This window comes from Colius striatus, chromosome 8, assembly GCF_028858725.1.
Source record: "Colius striatus isolate bColStr4 chromosome 8, bColStr4.1.hap1, whole genome shotgun sequence".
NCBI classification, from domain to species: domain Eukaryota; kingdom Metazoa; phylum Chordata; class Aves; order Coliiformes; family Coliidae; genus Colius; species Colius striatus.
The window spans coordinates 17,137,325-17,158,680 of record NC_084766.1 but is presented as its reverse complement, the minus strand read 5'-3'; the positions used below and the strand labels follow the sequence as shown (position 1 = coordinate 17,158,680).

Genomic DNA, 21,356 nt, shown 5'->3' with positions numbered 1-21,356 from the left:
CATTTCACTAAAGACCTGAAGAAATAACTATCAGAGATCTTTTACTCCTTCAGGCCAAGATTTTTTGATGACTTTGAAATCCACAGGTCAAAAAAAAAAAACCAACACCAACAACAAAATACTTACTTTGAAGTATTTGAATCTAGCTCAGATAATTTCTGTTTTCATTTAGCAACCGTTAGCAATAACCAGAAATCCATGGATTTTTGCAACCAAACCAATACTATTATCAACAGTTGCATTCTAACACTGAATTAATGTTTTAGGCATCAGTTAAGGTAAGAAAATTACACATATTTATCAGAGATTCCTTTTTTTCACACATATACACATTTGTACATGTAAGATATACTGAGCTTGAAACAATTTTCTGCATGGAGATTTGATGGGGAGAAACAAGATAATCTTTAACCTGTATCTCCAATAAATCAATCAAATAGTACTTCATTTAAGAGCAAATGTTCACTCTTCCCTTCTCTGGCTGTTTTTGAAAGCATATAGTAGTCACTGTTGGCACCTCCACACCTACATGCTCTAAGTTTCTAACTTACGTAGGAAATACGTCACTATTGTAAACTTCTATGTCCCGGGTTCTTTCAGCCTCTTATGTTATACTTACATTACTTTTTGTACCTATGTCCCTCTCAGGCCATTTCATGCTTGTATTTATATTTATAACTTGTCCTTTAGAAGTCAAAAGTCACAGGTAAACCTATGATGTTTTTCTCAGAAACATTACTGAATGAGCATTTCCAGAGCCAAACGATATCACAGCAGGTAAAATATCTGCACATCCTTTGCTACAGATGATGATTTATTAAGGTTGACTTCAGTGGTATCTTTTTTTTCTACCACTTCCATGCTCATCATGCACCTTGGCTGTTGAGAGACTAGTACAAACACCAAGATAGCCTCAGTCCAGCATCTCAAAGGAGGAACAGGCAGAGGATGGTGCCTATGGGGTGAAACGGAAAGCCAGACTTCACCGACACCATTTCAACACCTCCTTTCTTACCCTAAACCTGCTCTTCTGCTGGTAGAAAATTCCCATTTGCCTTACCTGCAAAGAAATCTCAAGCTGCTGCTGCTGAGTGTTTCAATGTGGATCCTGATAAAACAGATGTCTTAGTACTGTGCAAATAAGATTCCATCAGGTTCAAAAACTCAAGACCCACAACTAAAATATTGATGATAACTCAAAACATTCTTTCCCTGAAGGTAAGTTTAGAGGAAAGTACTGCTGTTGAACAGAGAAAGGTTGGGTGCTTTTAAGAACAATTTCTGGTGAATTCATATAAAAAACTTTGTGATACCTCTTAATGTCAAAGCCAGACTCAAATAAATATACAATTGCCAGTAGCACAAACTAACATGTTGGCTCAGTCAGAAAAAGAAATAAAGCCATTTTTTGCCTCATAGTTTTCTTTATCTCTTTTATTTTGAAATTAAAAACTATCATTCATTAGTTTGAAATGAAATACCAACTTTCAAAAACTATTTAAAAACCTTTCCTGGATATTGCACTCATTAAGTGTCTAAAGGTAGCCTCTTTTTTACATCTTCACAAAAATCAAAGAAATGCAACAGTTGATTTCAAAGAACATTATTTTAACCTTACTGTCACACGTATTTATGCCTGTTATAATGGTAAAAAGCAGAACCCCACATTCAGTGATTTTGATCTCTCTCTCATACGTGTGCATTGCTTTCTCCACAGAAGCAGATGCATTCCTCACATCTTCCAAGTACAAGCCACTCAAAACATATAAAAGAAATCCATCTAAATATGTGAGAAAAGAATCCAGGAGACACAAGCCCTTCAGTCAGGTTTTTATTCTGCCATTTTTATACCACCTAGAGACTGCCATTATTACCTTCTGTACAAAGGACATGCAAGCTTATCCATGTCCATCTTCTACATTTATCCATTCAAATGATAGTGATAGAAATGTCAGAAAAGGAGGGAATTCAGAAGGGTTTTGGATTTTTAAAACAAAAATGTGAAATAACTTTGCATTAGGAAATGCTGATTCTGCAGGACTAAAAATTACTATATATATAACTTTCATCAGCTTTTGAACTATTTTGTTTCCTCCAGTATCTCAGTGTAACCCAAGACACATTAAACCCAGTGATTATAAAATAGAGCTTATATCAGAATGAACAAATCCTTTATCTAGGCCAAAATATCTTGTTGTAAGGCAGCAGATACTATTAAAGCCGCATCAAAACCAAGTTAAGAAGTGATTCTCTAGAACCAATGAACAATTACTTTTTTCTGCCCTCACTAACTCATTTATGATGATATTTCCATGGAACAGAAATTTATCTTCTTGACTAGTTTCATTGATCCTTAACATCCTTTTTCTGCAGACTTTTCTCGAAGGTCCGTATGATAAAAGTGCTAAGAAAAAATACATACTGGTGCAAAGGGCAGAGACACATCCTTAGGACTGTGACTAACAAACTAGTATTTCAGATTTCTAATATGGTAATCAAAAAATTGCAGTTTCAACAGTCATACACAGACAATTTTCCCCACTCTCCACTGACAGATCACTCTGAAGCAAATCTACTTGAGATATGGCATTGTCTCCTTTTGAATTATTTGCAGCTGCTGAGGGTGAGAGCTCTTGAAGGATAATAGTGTTTCTTACATTCCTCATTCCCAAATAATTCCTAGGGAGATCAACAAAGAATCTTCTCCAACTAAGCAGCATCTGCTGAACTCTCTGAAATGCTGAATGCAATTGAGATCTATTTATGTTCAGGCAAGGTTTGCTAATTTGGTGGCTGTATTCCAGCAGTACTAGTGCTTTATTCAGGATGAAATGCTAGTAAAATGAGCTAAAAACTTTGTATGTTATACAGTCGAAACATAACCCTTGCATGCTTCTAATGCCCCCCAGAAACTTTTCTCACTTTGACTCCCATTTCTATTCTATAATCTGTCGGTTACTGCACTTATATATGGAAGAATCACTGAATGTGATATTCATGAAATGTGACAGCAGAAGTCATTCAGAGTTAAATTTTCTTAAGTCCATTTAAAAATTCTTTTCCAGCAAATACTTATGAGACCTGTACAATCAAGCAAGCCTACTTTCTCTTGCAAATCACTGTTTTAAACAGCAACCAAGAGAATGATGGAAATGTAGGCCTGGTACGCCCCAAGGGACAATAAAGAAGGTCAGACAAAAGCACTAGACTTCCACAGAACAAAAGAGCAGTGGAAACAAGAGTGTAGGTAGGCCACAAAAACAAGAACACTCACAAAGACCCCTGAAGTGCTACATCAGGGCGTTCTGCATTTTAGACTCCTGCAATGCTGCTAGGGATATATTCCCTTCCTGGTTCAAGTCCAGAAAAGGTCCAGGAGCATGACCCTGATATTCACAGGGGCTCCAGTTTGTCACCTTCAAAGCAACTTCCCGACTCGGAAGACTTCCACACACTTACAGAGATACCTCAAGTCTGTCAGGAACTCTGGCCAGCCTCTTTCCAGGTAGTTGGGATATTCTACATGGAAATAAAGCTAAAGGGTTGAATCCTTCGGTAGAGGGAAAGAAGCCTAGACCCTTAACATCCCATGAGAATGCTTTTCCTAGCAAGACCAAAACAAGATGCAAAGGGCAGAGAGCAGGCACTATTACAATATCATCATTCTCCTGCTGCATGCTAAAAGCTATGAATGGACCCAGATGTGTCGTTAAAGCAGCATGTAGGTGCCTGTCACATAGAAAACAGTCCTAAGATATGCATTTTTTAAAGTGTCTCTAAAACAAGACACTAGAAATTCCCACTTTCTGCTATTGATCAGTCTAACACCTATATGTGCTATATTGTGCTTTTAATCAAAGAGATTCATGATTAAGACGTTGGCTGATTGTACCCTATTCTAATGTGCCTGTGCTCTAGGCGAGGAGAGTAACACACATCTTTGGTCTCACTCTATAAGTAGAATACTCAAAATTAGGCACCAATGTCTCTTATACTCCCCTTAAAATTGTCCAAGACTAGTCATTAGGGCACACCTCTCTCCATTTCTTTAGTTTACTGCTCGAATAATGTCTATGTTCTCTGCTGCCACATCACTGCAGTACTATTGATAACTGCTGTTATTCACTACCAACCAGATAATAACACTGTCTTTTGTGTACTTTAAACAGACAATAGTCCAGACCTTCAGCTGTTATACACTACCTTAATGCTTCAAAGTTCAGCAATATCCCAGTGATCACCCACAGCAAATGTACTTACCTTTGTGTGGTAGGACTTTGTACAATGGGATGGCAGGACTTACAGAAACATTGCTCTAGCATGTCTGTCCTTGGGTGGTAAATAAATTACTATGTAGCATATTTAGTTAAGGTACAGTTGATTTGTGTCAAAGAACTGCCATCAGCTTTTAATGTGCATGGCACATTCTCTCTGAACTCTTCTCCCTGAGGATTATTCTCCTTAATATGCCAAACACAAACAATTAAAAATTAAACCTGTCTGGCAGAACATCTTTGGCTTTCATTGTCCTCAGTGTATCATCTCATCACCAATGTTCATCAATCTCTGATTACAAAAATTGATATTACCCTTCAGAATAGCTAAAGTGGCAAAAATATGTGCCCAGGTCTGTCAATCAAGTGTTTCATTTGGGAACAGCAATAATAGCAAGTGGCAGAAATAAACTTTATCCAGAGAACAGGTGCACTCAGTTCAAATACTGCACATCCAGCAGGGCTGCATGGTGAGCTGTACATTTCCAAGTAACCTTGTGGTGTCTCATACTAGAAATGCAGGATTGAAAAATCAAGAAAGTGACTATCTAAAGCTGTGGTTTGTTTCCCCTTTAAGGTGCAGAACTTTACCAAGGAGAGGCATTGCTTCCCTTCCTGCTTATTCCTCCTACTCATTTACACTGTGAAGTTGAATAACAAGCTTTACAGAATGAATACTTGCTGTCTTCCCTGAGACCAAGGCTTTTGACACTTTCTCTCATAACATCCTCATCGGAAAGCTCAAGCAGTGTAGCTTGGATGAGGGGACAGTGAGGTGGATCGAAAGCTGGCTGAATGACAGAGCCCAGAGGGTGGTGATCAATGGCACAGAGTCGAGTTGGAGGCCTGTGGCCAGTGGAGTTCCACAGGGATCGGTTCTGGGGCCAGTCTTGTTCAACATCTTCATCAACCACCTGGATGAGGGGACAGAGATTATTCCCCAGAAGGCTGTGCTGCCACTGAGCGGGATCTCGATCAGCTTGAGAGTTGGGCAGAGAGGAACCTCATGAGGTTCAACAAGAACAAGTTCAGAGTCCTAAATCTGGGAAGGAATGACCCTACCTGATTGATAATAAGCTAAATATGAGCCAGCAATGTGCCCTCATGGCCAATAAGGCCAATGGCATCCTGGGATGCATCAAGAAGAGTGTGGCCAGCAGGTCAAGGGAGGTTCTGCTCCCCCTCTACTCTGCCCTGGTGAGGCCTCATCTGGAGTCCTGTGTCCAGCTCTGGGCTCCTCAGCTCAAGAGGGACAGGGAAGTGCTGGAGAGAGTCCAGCATAGGGCCACCAAGATGATCAGGGGAATGGAACATCTCTCATATGAGGAAAGGCTGTGGGAACTGGGGCTATTTAGTCTGGAGAAGAGGAGATTGAGGGGAGATCTTATATAGAAATATCTAAAGGGTGGGTGTCAGGAGGTTGGGACATCCCTTTTTTCTATAGTAGATAGCAACAGGACAAGGAGTAATGGGATGAAGCGGGAACACAAAAAGTTCCACTTAAGCATAAGAAAAACTTATTTCACTGTGAGGGTGAAGGAGCAGTGGAACAGGCTGCCCAGAGGGGTTGTGGAGTCTCCTTCCTTGGAGGTCTTCAAGACTCACCTGGACATGTTCCTATGCGACTTGATCTAGGTGACCCTGCTTCTGCAGGAGGGTTGGACTAGATGATCTCTAAAGGTCCCTTCCAACCCCTACCATTCTATGATTCTATGAAAGGAGTAGTATCATTGATTAGCCAGCATCAGGAACAATAGTTGTAAATGCAGCCTCTGTCCAGAATAACAAACGGCAGTCTGACATAAAAAATGTATGAGCTGCTGCTGTGTGAAACTCATAATAATCACCTTTGTGGTTCAGAGAGTAGGTCAGTTATGAGGGTTAAAGATTTTTCCCTCTTGGGTGCAGCGTATTAATGGAATCTTTTTGCTTACCGGAGGATCTTGATCCTCAGCTGAAACGGTAGTTATAACAGTGCCCTTGACTGCATCAGGAGCAACCATTCCTCTGTAGAGCTTTTTGGTAAACACTGGAGAGTAATCATTCATATCCTGCAAAACATAATTAAGAGTTTAGTTCTGAAGTTCAAACAAAACTACAGACACATTCACAATCATTCTTTTAAGAACTCTGCCCAATCACTCCTTCCTCATTAGGAAGCTTATTTTGCCATTAGCAGTCTCTCTCGGCTCTAGTTCCATTGCCACTGCACAAAACAAGACCACAAGGGGTGGGTGCCAAAGTTTTGGAAAAGAAAAAAAAAAGTGATACAGATGAACAGAAGGAAATTCTGCAGAAAAACACCCAGCCTCACAAGTAAACAAAGCAGAGGTTTCCATGACACCTGCTTCTCAAGCAGTGGGTCACAAGATGGCTTTGAAAATGAATCAGTTGCTGTGGATTGACAGTGTTTGTTGCCTCTAATATGCAACATATGAACAGAAAACACAATGTCAGATTAGTATCAACACCTCAGAAGAGCTTAAGAGTGTGTTCTTCAGCTTGATGTGAGTGTTGTCAAAAAGAAGTTTCAAAGGATTTTCATAACACAGTAGTGTGTGTATGCACATACATCTACTTTCACACTTATATATGTACATATTCCACGAGTGCCTCCTTGTGTGAATGACATAACCTCAGCCAAGCACCAGGCTGTGTGGGACTGTGTAAGTTGGCATTGAAGCAGATGCAGCAGGCGGATGCATGTAGCTCTCAGTGATGCAGTGCCCCATGCAGCAACAGTCACCAACATTTACAGTCAACCAGTATCACAGGGTATTACAAAAGCATTCATTCTCATTGTCATAAGTTGTCATAAAATTATTTTTTGACAAAACTCTCTCACAGATATTTCCAGAAAGTTTATCTGTATGTTCCTTAAAAAAAAATTAAACATACAGTTCTAAACAACAATTTTTATTCAACTAGTATTTTTTTCTGTAGACCCAGCTCCCTAGCTTGAATTCTATTGAGAACAGATTTGTTAATTTTTGCATACAACTGTTGCCATTGTTTTGTGCATATGGATCACACTGATTAACTTTTCTGGGATTTTTGCACAACAAATGAAGAATATCACATGTCTTCAGTGCACAACTTTAGTGATCCACAAATGAAGAGTAGATTTTTTTTTTACCCTTAAAGTCAAATGTACTTGAGCTCTGGGAGAATATGGTGCCACCCAACTCTTAGGGAATCCACATAAACACAGCTATTCAAAGGTTATACAACGATGCCTCTACCTGTTGCCACAGCTCTACATGCTGCAAATGCATACTGGCTAGCTCTCTATATTACACAGTCATTTAAAACATTCATCTGTACCTCATCAGAGGAAAAATAAGTATCTATTAAAAAAAAAGTAAAAACAAGTCCACATAGTAATAATTAATGTGTTTTGTTCTGTTCAAAAGTTCTGCAATTCAAATCTTTGAGACACAGCAAGAAAATGCTTTTTCTCCTGATTTTCAAAGAAACAAACAGGTTATCAACAAGTGCCTACAAGGCAATTCAAACTAGGAGAGCATTTAAATTAAAACATTTTAGAAAAACATTCAAATTCAATCAGATTAACCTTTTATAATTTAAATTTCTTGACCTGCCTACAAGAAAACAATTTACTTCATTTGAGAATTTAATATCCCAGACTATTTTACATAAACAACCTTGTTTCTCATGACTCTTCAAACTGACATCATACTTGTAAAATAAGCTATCCTTTGTTGTCTTTTGCTCCCAGAAACTCCATTCCAGAGCAACATATCACTGTGGCAAAGAAACCAACATTTGGCTGTTTGCTCACTGAGGGGTGGGGAGAATCACCATGTGATGTTTTTGTTATCTTTTGAATACCTTTATGTGACCTTTGTGCCTGAAAATCTGTGACTTTCCAAGATACTGGAAAGCATAATCCTGTTTAAAGATGATATAGTACATGTTGTGTTATAGAAAGTGACTAAGTCATCCTACTTAACACATCTATTTTTCAAGATACACACATCACTATAAAATATTCAGGAATACAAAATAAAGTACAAAGCAGGACACAGAAAGCCTTCTGCCTCTCTAACTTATCCTTCTTCTAAGACCAGCTTTATGAACAACTGTGCCTCATAAATCTTAGCTGATCTGATCAAATAGGCACCAAATGTTTCAGTCATAACTTCACATGCTTTTCTTCCTGGCTCATCTCTTCCTAAATCCTAAAGAAGCCACTGTTTTTTTTTTAATTTATATATTTTTTCATAGCAGAATTCAAGCTTAAGTGTTTCAGCTTTTAATAAAACAAGAGTCCCCAAGAAGAATCACCACAGGTCTTCTCACTATGGAGCTGCAGTAAGTGCACTTCAGAGAGCAAGACTGTTATTACAGAGAGGTTATCAAGTCTCATGTCTGCATGGCAAATGTCTAAAATGAGCAACTGCTAGAAGCAGAAGGGGCAATTTTTGCAGGCAGAGGAGGTTTCACAACAAAACATGTAGATAACATGGAAATATAGTGGGTGGGTTTTTTTGCTTATAATGCTTTCTTTATTCTAGCAAAATCTTGTTTCAGAGGCAGTAAAAAGAAACAATTCTTCTGGACAATTCCCAGTAGAGTAAGTAGAAATTTTGTTAGAGAAATGTTGAAGAAATTCAGACGTTATCATCTCCTTCTCTTTACATATTATGAGCACTTAAAGGTACTGTAAAGGTCACAAAAAGAAACTATTGATTTTACAGTAAAAAACACCACAACCAAGGATGGAAAACAATCTAGATCTGATTTTCTTAGAGTATAGAAAGAAAGCACATCTCCTATTTTCTGTGAATAGCTCAAGAGATCATTCATCCCATCCCAATCCTATAACCTGTGTCCCTGTAGTAAAGGTCACTGATTCAATTTTCCATCAAAGTGGACTTAACAGTGAACAATGTTCAACATTCTCTGACAGATGTGGAGACATTCTTTTCAGGTTTTCATCATGGGAAGACTTTGGACAAAAGAAAATAATATTTAAAGAAAGTACTGGGCTTCTGTCATTACTGGAGACCAAAAACACACAGTTGAAGAACTGAAGTTACTTCATACCTGGTGGCTTCTGCTAAAAACACCACAAAACCTGACTTTGCAGAGAAATGAGTGCAGTATATGAGTGCAATCATAGATGAGGAATAGGGTAGTAAGAAGTAGTGTAATCACCTTTTAAATCTGGCATACAATCCTACGCATACTCTTGTAGCAAAACCACAGTACCTTAGAACTGTTCACAGTTCACTGTTTCACTCATATAAATCTGGGCTGCTATTATCAGACACACACAAAAATATGTAAATAGAAAACAGACGTAATGAATTCTCTATATATCTTCCTTCAAAACACTTGGGCTGTGTATTTTGACAGTAAGGTAATAGCAGCCACATATTTCTATATAAATAAAAGTCTTTGTGTCATTGCTCATCTAACTGCAGATTTATTACATTTTAATACATCTTTGTTCACAAAACAGAGCGAAAGTTAAAGAATCCCAAAGCTTTCTCCCAATCATAGATACTCTGTCTACCACTTTTGTTCAGTTTTGTTTCACATGGCTCACGCTGGGAAGCACAATAAGAGCAGAACAGGAAAAACCCTTACATCCTTCCCTTGCACAAAAAATAAGAATCAAGCATGAAGAAAGCACAATATGTGAGAGATGCTCAAATATTAACTCTTGCGAATCAAGAGATTTCTTGATGCCAATTCATTTGTTCACTCAGACATCACCCTTCATATGAGTGATCCCACTCCCTGACCAACTTCCTTACCCTCTGAATGATCCCACTCCCTGACCAACTTCCTTACCCTCATTCACAAGATTTAAAGGGCTATTATTTATCAAAAGGTTTGTAGGAGGCAAATACTAACCTGTCTGCTAAGCTTGTGAAAATGCTACATATTTTTCACCATTTTTTTAACTGGTGAACTAAGTCATCTAAGAATATCAATAAGGAAAAACAAAGCATGGGGGTGAAAAGGTGTTAAGAAGGAAATCAATATGTAATTTAAAAATCATTAAGACAGTAACTAGTTGTAATGCACTAATACTAAACTAGGTGCCCCTAGACGGGTGGTGACCACCAATGTGGAGGGCAATACACAACTAGAGCAGAGAAATACCTGCAGTACAGTGTCCCTAGCACGAAATTAACTTCGGAGTTATAAATAGACTTCAGAAACATTCATATTGTTTTTATTTAAGAGGACACCAAGAGACCTTTAATTCTTGTACTCCCCTTAAGCCATTAACATTTGGGTGAAATAATCCCCCTGTTCCTCCTCATTTCCTAATCTAGGAAACACAGAAACTTGGATGCAAATATCTGCCTTCTTTATTGCACCATCACTGCCCTGTGACTTCATCCAAAGTTCAGACAGAGCAGGCTGCCCTGCATGTGCAGTGCAGCATGGGCAGCAGAGAACCCTGTGGTCCAGGTCATGAGTAGTCACTACCCTGCAGCTCCCAGTCCTAGATCCACCAGGATTTACTGACAGTCTTTGTCACAAATTGGGGCAGCCCCAGCATTCTTGTGACTTTGCACTGGATCCTGAAGATCCACCTACCAAAGGACTGAGATGTGTGTATGAATATAAAGTCCCATCCTTTCAAAACATAACCTGAGCAGCAAAGCCTGGGATGATCAACTGCACCAGGAGCTGCTATGGTATTTTTAGGATATTTGGAAAATCCTATCCAAAGGAGGGAACCAGAAACACCATGCCCACAGCTCCTCCCTGCTGGTTGCTGAGAGAATACAGTTGTGATGACCTCAGGATATGGCCCCTAACTTGCTCCACCCATCTCCAGCTGAAGCTCATGACTGTTACTGTCTTTCATTAATAACAGGCAACATTACTATGAGTGACAGACTTCTCAGCTTTGAACATTACTACTCATCTAAAGACTTTTTAAAGAATAAAAATTGTTTTTGCTGTTTAGGGAGAAATCTTGTTCCATAAGAGAAAAATAGAGTAAAAACTTAAGTTATTTTTTCTTCAGCTATCTCCAGACAAACAGAAGCAAAGTCTAGCTGATGCTCCAATATGTTTGATATATATTTATGCGTATATACATACATTTATGTATACATAACTATATCTATTTCAGGCATAATAATTTGTGCAAATGCCCTTTTATCCTACAAAAAGAATCCTGCTATTGCACTGGAAAACTTTCTGCCTTTAGGCTGCAGTGCAGTAGAGGGCAGTCCTATCAAATGGGAGGGAAACCTCTCCTTCCCCAACACTCAGCCAAAATCAACCTGGTTCACCTTCTCCCAATTTCCATCTTGTGAAATCAGGATTGTACTTTTTTACATGTAACCATCTAGGTTTTGGTTGGGTTTTTTTTTGCAGCTTCTAAAAATAGTCTGATTTTTTAATTCCTGTTTTTTGTAGATTGTGAACTAACTATAAGCAAGTATTGATCGTTTCTAAAAATAGTTGTAATTTTATGACAGCAAAATCTAATTATTAATCCACTGAATACTTCCTAGGGGACAAATTCCTGCCAAAGAAAATTAAACTCATAGGTTCTGTTGATATATCTAGACCACTAAGAGAATCATCCTGTGTAGCTGATTTTTGCCGTTATCAACAGAGTATGTATGTACAAGTGCCTACCTGGGAAGCCCGCATTACAAACATAATTTTGCACAAAGCTAGCCTTTCTCCTTGCCTCTCTCCTCACCTGCTAAGCAAAAAGCATCTTATCATAAAGATTCTAAAACTCTCTTCTTTCTGACATGTTGAAAAAAAATCACTCAAGTTTACTAGCTTCTTAAATATGCCATTTTCTTGGTTTGTAAATATTTACATGAAGAGACATCCATGTCTTTTTCCTACGACTTTAGGACTGCACTCTTTGATTACACCTGCTGATACCAAGGCTTCTAGTCAAATATGTCTAAGTGGAAATCAACATTCCCTAGCTATAAAAACCATCAGGACTGAACAGAGTCTGAGATAATAAATGCATATTACACATTTACAGTTCCTTTTGCTGTCTGATGGCTTTTATCACAAGTGTAATAATAGGAAAAAAAAAGTATTTCTAAAGCAATCCCTACTTCTAGTCATGTCAAATGTACATAACGTAATCCCACAAAGGGAGACAGTAAGAAGGTTTACTTCAAAGCACAGCATATGTCACACACTGAAATTTTCAAACCTTCGCAATCTTTTTCTACAGCTACAGATATGTATCTGTAATTTTCTGCTGTCATTTTGTTTTGAACATCTGCCACTTAAGTCTATGTGCACATTACCAGAGCTGGTGGCTTCCCATCTGAGCTGCCTCCAAGTGCTTAATAATCCCCTGCTGTTTGGGGACTTCCAAGGGCACATTTCTCATTCCTCTGCTATATCCATGAAACTCTCTTCTACAGAAACAAAAGGGGTGTTTTGGTAACCCTGCACTTGAAAATCATTATTCCTTTCCCACATTCCTTAACCAGAGAAAGATGTCACACAATGCCTTATTTAAAAAAATAAAATAATACATGATATTTTATTACTAAACAAACAGAATGAAAAAAACCCAAGAGGCTACAAGATGTCATGGCCCCAAGAACATCCATAGCCCTTAACAGTCTGGACCAGCCTCACCTAGGCCCCCCAACACCCTGTCCCTGAGCCTAGGACCCCATTTCAGCCCAGTCAGGGTCTCCAGTCCTGCTCTGGCTATGCCATAGTGATACTGGTGATGCCATAGTGATACTCCGGTGATACTGGTTGCCAGCCCTGCTTTTGTTCCTGGCTGGGCTTCCTGGACACATCCCAGACCGGGTTCATGCCCTCATCTTGCTTGGGGTTGTCCACAGAGCCTGTTGGTCTGCCCATCTGGTGATGTCCTCACAGGGACTGCACTCAGACAGGGAGTGCACTGCACACACTGGGTCACCCTTGGTTCCTGGCTCATCCTTCTGTGTGGAGCAGCCTCACTCACACTGATCTCCCACAGTAATTTTCACTTTCTTCATTGGTTAACCACTAGTTCATGAAAAAAAAAAAGCCAGCAAAGTGGGAAGTGAATGCTTTGTGACAAGCACCCAAGGTCCCAGATGTCTCTAACCTCAGCCACAAGACCTTATTTTGCCCTTTAATAAAATGGGTTTTGGGCTCAAGTGAGCAAGTGCTTTCATTTTGATGTAGATATGCTTTGAATAGTTCCTGAAACTCTGCTTAGCTTTATGAGAAATGCCACGTGCAGGGTATCCCTCCAGCATGACACTCATGGCTGTCGACACAGGAGAAGGTCTTCACTACCATCATTACATTTCAGCTACAGCATCTCTAAGTGCCATACTTACCATCCATTCCTACGGCCTGTGTTAAATTGTAACAGCTATCAGGTGCCCTAAGTTTTTTCAGTAATTTCTCAACTTCTGTAAATCCTCATCTGATTATCTTTCATTAAACTTAGTAAGTTTCTGAAGCTTTTCAATGTAATACTATCCAACTTTATTCAGAACAGCACAAATGTAGAATTTTAATATTGACTGTTGAAATACAAATTTCATATACTTTCAATGTCATGGTGACCTTTAATGCCACAATAGTCTACAAATAAGTTTTAAAGCTCTTCTGAAAAAAGTTCTCTAGATTTGGAGTCACAGATTCGGCACTGAAACAACAGAAAATTCAAGCTGTGACTTGATAAAATCATTCTCTCACAGGTGAGTTTATTTTTCTGAAAGAAACTCAAAATGTTGTTCAACTGTATTCCGTTTACCAGAAGATCTTCTATTTCTCTTCTCTGAAATGTCTACCATACCATGTACCAAGCTACAGCAAAATACAACCACCGATCTTTACTTTGAGGCAAGAGAGTTGATAGAGATATATCTACATATATATATATTCATTCATGTGTGTAAATTGTATCCATTCTTTTCCTAAGCACACACTTACGCAAGCTGAGAGGATACAATATCATTCTGCAGACCTTCATGACCACTAGCAATCCTCTAAAAGACTACTGAAGGCAAGTCATACATAACCTAGAACTGAGACAACCACCACTATCTTAGGATTGCAAGTAAGCTCTCATTCTTCAGCTAAAAGACTGGTATTATTAACTTCAATGAGTGATTTGTTGTCATTTACCCAGATAATTCTGTGGAGTAGATAACAGCAACATAATATTACAGATGCAGGTATATCTAGCCTTTCAAATTGATTGCAAAGGGATTAGCAATGAGGAATTGTGCAATGGCTTAAAATCACTGATGTAATTCTTTTAAGATACTTTAAATTTTGTTCACTCTGTAATTCATACTTTAATTTCATCAGTTAATTTCTGTAATTTATACAAACAAGGTGAGTACACAGCAATTTCTACTTCCTAATGTATATGATAAAAGTAATGGGGAAAAAAATCCCACTTATCTCACTGATTCTTTAAAACTGTTTCTTGTACAAATGCAATAACAAGTGAATTTTATCATCAATAATCATATATGTGATGGAAAACCTACTGTGATTATTTCCACTTGAAATTACATATTTAAAAGTTTTGACTCATGGAAAATGAAGCTTTTTGGGGGAAGCAAACTCATTACATGGCATAATACAGAAATATCTAATTGCACCAGATACTGGAATATGAAGACCTTGCATTTCCTTCCCATTCTTTATGTAACCTCTCAGCCTCATATAAGAAACATTTACTCCCTTAAAGGTTTAATGTATTCTCCTTTAAGGTTCAAGCATCTCACTAGTACCTTAATCCTCCAAGATTACACAAAAACATTTATGAGCAAACTTTTTGTTGTGAGCCCCCAGTTTGATTTGCCAAGGTATTATTTCAACTTCACATCTACATTAAGTCCACTGAAGTAAGCCACTACTTGAAAACTACTCCTATCTTTGCCATAAGTATTTTAAATATCTTTTAGATTTATGTATCAATCACAATGACTAATTCAGAAAGACTGAGGTTAGAGAAAGTCCTGCAAGTTCAAAATCCTTGTGAGGATGATGACAAGATAATATGACAAACTATATGAACTGGCACATTGAATTTTGGATGTAATTGGTTGCAGTGCTTGTTTACACAGGGTTCTTTGAAGCTATACAAAATAGAGGCTTGTTAACGTGGTATAACTGCCTCTTTTACATATTTACTGCTCAGCAAGCCCTAAAGTGACTCATAATATAAATTAAGAGATAATATTCATAGTGGAATATATGAGGCAATAAATGACTAGCAGATCATTAAACAGATAAGTTGAGATTTAAAAAAAAAAACACCCAAATCTGTCTACTGGCACTATAGTCCACCACCATGCTTGTTATTCCTTTAATGCCACTAGAAAAGACATAAATAAGCAGCTACATTTTGGAATAAATGCGGCTCATTTTTTTAACCTTTGTGTAAGTTACATGCTGCTACTTTGCTGGACTGCTCAAATGGGAAACAGTTTTCATTACTTCTTAGAAAGGATGGATTAACTTCGTTGATGTAAATTTATGGAAAAACATGGAAATTTCATTTTAGAAATATTAGAAATTCATGATGTATTCAACCTTTACTGAATCACTATTATCTTTTATCTTCCATGTCTCCTTCATTACTTGTATAATTTCTGACAGAAAACCTTCATTAATATTGTAATTAAAGATCACAATAACATGAAATCCCAGCATAACTGCTCACCTGCTCATTAGAAACAAGACTTGAGCAAATTTGTGGTAAATACCTGCAGGAAGAGAAAGCAGTGGCAGCTCCACATATGCAAGGCTGCTTAAACCGTTATGGAGCAGGGTCTGAATCAACATGTTCCCCCTCTCCCTAATGACAGCCTGTGTTGTTATCTTCTCTCATTCTCTCCTAGCGATAATTTGAGCATTCTGTAACGCTACAGACACTCGTGCCCCTGTGCTCAGCAGCAGTACAGTAAGTGTGCTCTGTGAAAGAGTCCTGCTGCAATAGTTTATTCCAGCTGACTCAAATGGCAGGTTCCTGCATGCTTTACTGTTGGCTCTGCTTGGTTTGAGAGAGTGATTCCTCCATAAGCATGCAGCTTTTTCTAACATTCCTACCCTAAGAAAGCAAATAAATTATACTTTTCCTTGTTCTGATTCAAGGTTTACGTTATCAGAGAAACAAAGAGAGTTTTCTTCTATAAGCAGGTTGAAGCTCTGCACCTCTATGGCATCTTTACAACCAAGATCATGTAATTTGCTTCCAATGTGCCTATGAAGGACAGCAAAAGCAGTCATGATGAAGGATCATTCAAAGCAATCACGCCAGAGATAAAGATTTAGCTGTTACACATTTTTGCATGCCTGGTGTGTTTCTTTTATACAAAGATCCCAACGAAGCGAAGACTTTGCCTAGTGAAATACTCACCTTCAGCTCTACAATAAGTACCAATCAATGTAAATAATGCATGATCTAAAGCATATGATGACTTCTGACTTGTAAATGGCATACTTCTCCTGAAAAATTAGTTTGTCAGCTGCAGTTTGTGTACTCTCTGCTGATAGCAATATGATTATTGATGTTCACAGGAACAGTCCGTTTTACTAAATCTGGAAATTTGTTGTATAATGTTTCTAACAGTCTGTTGGAATTAAGGCACAGTGGGAGTTACATGAACTGTTTGGTTGGCAGTCTTGTAGTATGGCATTTATTCTTGTTGCTCTATCAATTTGAATCATCAGACAGAGAAAATGGCTTCATTACACTACATACTCTACTTGAAAAGCTAAAAAGAAAACCAATTCCAGAACACAAAAGGAGGAGAAAGAGATATAAGGTAACTCAAAAATAATGCTGGTAATAATACCAAGAGGAGGACACAGCATAAAATATGCCAGTACCTTACAGATCCCATAATACAGAAATTCTTCTAACACATATTTAGGAACATATTACTTATTCTACAGCAATATGAACTGGAAAAAGGTTACTCCTCTTTCCATTAAGAAGTTCTATTGCCAAAGCAATCATTTCCAAAAGGTAAATCCTAACAATAAGCACACCATTTTAACAGAAATAATTTTCCTTCTTCTAATACTGGGAAAGAGTATACTGGGAGGGGATACCTGTGTGCACTGCAATATGCACTACAAGCACTCTTAGCAAACAGTTCAGCCCTCTGAGACACTGTGTGAATGCAAATCACTGCCCTTCTCACAGTGAGAGAAATTATGTCTTGAGAGTGGTAAACCACTTAAAAATAACATGTTGATTGATTCTTGGAGTTGCTAAGGATTTTAAAGTATATTTTAAAGATTCTAAAGTATATTTTCAAGGCTGAAAAAGTTTGCCAAGTATAATTTCATTTATATATATAAAAAACATCATATAAAATATAAAGTTTTGTGTCCTTGGTTACAGATCAGAATATAATCATCAGCTGTTCTGAATGAACACTTGTGCAATCTCCCATGCCATCCCAAGACAAGGTGACTCATTACTACTTCCAGTTTAAGGTGAAAAGTTATGAAAGGAGTGAGAGGAAGCTGAGAACTGAGGGAAAAAGAAAAATCTCAGTCTGTTTGAAATGTTTTAACCTTTCTGGCAAGAGGAAATCAATGTAATTTATACTATTCCTCCTCAGTAATACCAGAAAGAACGCAACAATTAATTAATATACCTTTAATTTTCTTAACAAAAGAGCTGTAAGACTTCCATACATGTAAAGGGACATTTGGATGCAGCAGAGGCCAATAACCTATTTCAATACTGACATGCAGGTAACAGATTATGTTGTTGGGTTTTTTCTGCAGTGAGTATTCTGCTATGCAATCCATCTTTTGATCAAGTTTAGGGAAGGCTAATATAAAGTACTTGAAACTTGTCATGCAAAAAATCCCTGAAAATCCCTGTGTGTATTCACCCTTCTCCTAGCCACCAAGTGTGATTGTGGGTATATTGCACTGCTGTTCATTAGGTTTTATATCACATAAATGGTATGTGACACCATCAGATGTTGTCCATAGTTGGTTAACAGAATCCTCTTACATGGTAAAAATTGCAATGCTTTTGGTTCAGCATAAACCCAAAAGCACTTGGAGATCTCTGTACTACAAATAATCCTCTGGGGATTGTAAGGAATGAAGCCTTAATGGTTACACAAATTCCCTGCTTGGACCTAGTAGTGCTTTAATGGTTACTTCTAGTTTTCTCTAGTTCAGTTTTCACAGAATCAGAGAATCACAGACTCTTAAAGGCTGGAAGGGACCTCGAAAGATCATCCAGTCCAACCACCCTGCCAGAGCAGGACCACCTAGAGTAGGACACACAGGAACTCATCTATGTGGATTTTGAATGTCTCCAGAGAAGGAGATTCAACAGCCCATCTGGGCAGCCTGTTCCAGTGCTCCAACATCCTCACAGTGAAGAAATTCTTCTTTACGTTTCTTTAGAATCTCTTGTTCCAGCTTATACCTATTGCTCCTTGTCCTATCATTGGACATCGGTGAGAACAGCCTGGCTCCATCCTCTTGACACCCACCCTTTTCATATTTGTAAACATTAATGACGTCATCCATCAGTCTCCTCCAAGCTAAAGAGCCCCAGCTCCCTCAGCCTTTCATCATAAGGGAGATAATCCACTCCCTTCAACACCTTCATGGCCCTTCATTGAACTCTGTCCAGCAGCTCCCTGTCCTTCTTGAACTGAGGGGCTCAGAACTGGACACAATATTGCAGATGCGGTCTCATGAGGGCATAGTAGAGGGGGAGGAGAGCTTCTCTTGACCTACTGCCCACACCCCAGGATGCCATTGGCTTTCTTGGCCATGAGGGCACATTGCTGGGTCATGCTCAACCTGCTGTCCACCAGCACCCTCAGGTCCCTTTACCCTACACTGCTCTCTAAGAGTTCATTTCCCAACCTGTACTGGTACATGGGGTTATTCCTTCCCAGATGCAAGACTCTATACTTGCTCATGTTGAATTTCATTAGATTTCTCCACACCCAGCCCTCCAAACTGTTCAGGTCTTGTTGGATGGCAGCACAGCCTTCTGGTGTGTCAGCCACTCCCCTCAGTCTAGTATCAGCAAACTTGCTGACAGTGCCCTCTGTTCCCTCACCAAGGTCATTAATGAATATATTGAACAGTTCCAGTCCCAGCACTGGCCCCTGAGGGACTCTACTAGATACAGGCCTCCAACTAGACCCTGCCCCATTGATCACCACTCTCTGCCTTCTTCCCTTCAGCCAGTTCACAATCCACCTCACTACCTGATCATCCAGCCCACACTTTCTCAGTTTTGCTGTGACGATGCTGTGGGAGACAATGGCAAATGCTTTGCTGAAATCAAGATAAACCACATCCACTGCACTACCACCATCATTTGGTTTATTTCCTATATGGGGTTACAGGCTGTGTGTTAAAACAATTACTCTAATACCATCTTCTAAATAAGGTGAAAGCATGTTTACTACTAAGAGCAAACACATCCAGTTCATGGTGCCAGAGCAGGAACAAAAACCATGCAGAGTGAGAGATAAAAATTGCCCTGGAGCCATGGCAGAAGCACTCTGTCCCTGAACACTGGCTCCAATTTGGCAGAACCCTGTCAATTCCTTGTGCAGACATCTTTATTGGCCAACAAAAATTTGTAAATTACTGCAATAAAACAGTGACCATGCTCATCATGAGTTACCTGTTTAGCTATGCCCTAAACCAGCAGATCAGTCTGTGATTGAGATTGCATAGGAATAAAAGTCTGGACTGCATTCAGAAAATACACTGTATATGAGGCTCTAGAACACTATACCTGCAGGCCGTTTAAGTCATCAGATATTCAGGACCTAGGGGCAAATTCAGTGCCCTGTGAACATCGTCCATGAGTGCTGGACAGAAATGTTGGCTCACCAGGATGTGCTGGTGTTGGCCCTGCACGAGGCATACACCTTTTCTAGCCTCAAGAGAACTTTCAGGCCTTGCCCTCTCTCCACTGCTCAGGACTTCTCATCCCCAGCAAAGGCACATCAGCTCTCCCCTCTCAGAACAGGGGGGAATATCAGTCTTTTCCATTAAGAACTGCATTACAATGCACTTTTTACTGCTGTATTTTTTTCCACAGTCAAGGTTTGCTCTTCTCCTTGTTCTCCCTTGTGTTCCAACACACCACATCTCTGTTCTGCTGCTGGCTCTTGAATCAACCATTCAAGGTGTCCTCTTGCGGATCTTTCTGATCTCACACAGGGATAGCACAAGGCTCCGATTTCCATCTCTACCTTTCCCCACCCAGTCATCTTTTTTTTTTTTTTTCTGGGAAGTTCATCTAAAGGCTCAAATTAAACCATTCGTTCTACTTCAGACATCTCTTTTGATCAGGGTTCCAAATTTCCACCATCTTACTTGTAACCTATTAATGACATCTGCACAACAAAATGAGATATTAAAAATGTTTTTCTAATCCCTGCCCCTTCTCTCAGCTGCTACTCAAAAACCTACTGCCTCAACTTGTTCCTCAAGGCTGGGACCTAAGCATCATTTTCATCTCAGTAACATATATATATGAGATTTAATAATTTCTACTGATCTGATACAAAAGTTAACCTGTGAATGAGCATGACAATACTGAGAAAATAAACAAAAGAAACTTTTTCATTTGAAATATTAGCTACCTGTTCTCACTATCAAGCCCTGTTCTGTCTCCAGCCTAACACCTTTTCCCACAGAAATTGTTACTTATGTCTCCAGTCCAGTACTCCAGCCTTTCCCATACTCCCATTCTGCACGAGTATCACCATGCTCCTCTTTTGTTTCTCACGTGTGGGAACAGTTTCCAGGAAAAGAAGACATCCATTTTTTTATTCTAGTAATCCCCTTCTTCCACTCCTCGTTCCCACACTACCTCCCTTGATAATATACAAACTGCTGTTACGTAAGGCCATCAAGTTGAAGTGTAACCCCCCCCCCCCCCCCGTACCCTGTCACTAAGGAATACAGTACAAACGTGCAATCAGATAGCTGGGTCAGACCTATGATGCAGACTACAGCTTTTCTCTGCATACAGTCCTGTTTTGAAAACAAGTACTTTTAAGAAACCCAACAAAAACACCCAAAGCCAAATGTCTAAAATTTTCTAAAATT

At 38.9% G+C, this 21,356-nt stretch overlaps 1 protein-coding gene across 1 annotated transcript in view; it reads right to left on the bottom strand.

The window, feature by feature from the left end:
• PCDH15 (protocadherin related 15) overlaps window positions 1–21,356 on the bottom strand; it is a 495,784-nt gene that overhangs the window by 98,384 nt on the left and 376,044 nt on the right. Inside the window, exon 21 of the mRNA XM_062000927.1 lies at window positions 6,209–6,325. Within this exon, the coding sequence (XP_061856911.1) occupies window positions 6,209–6,325 (117 nt within the window). The remainder of the gene's footprint in view (window positions 1–6,208; window positions 6,326–21,356) is intronic.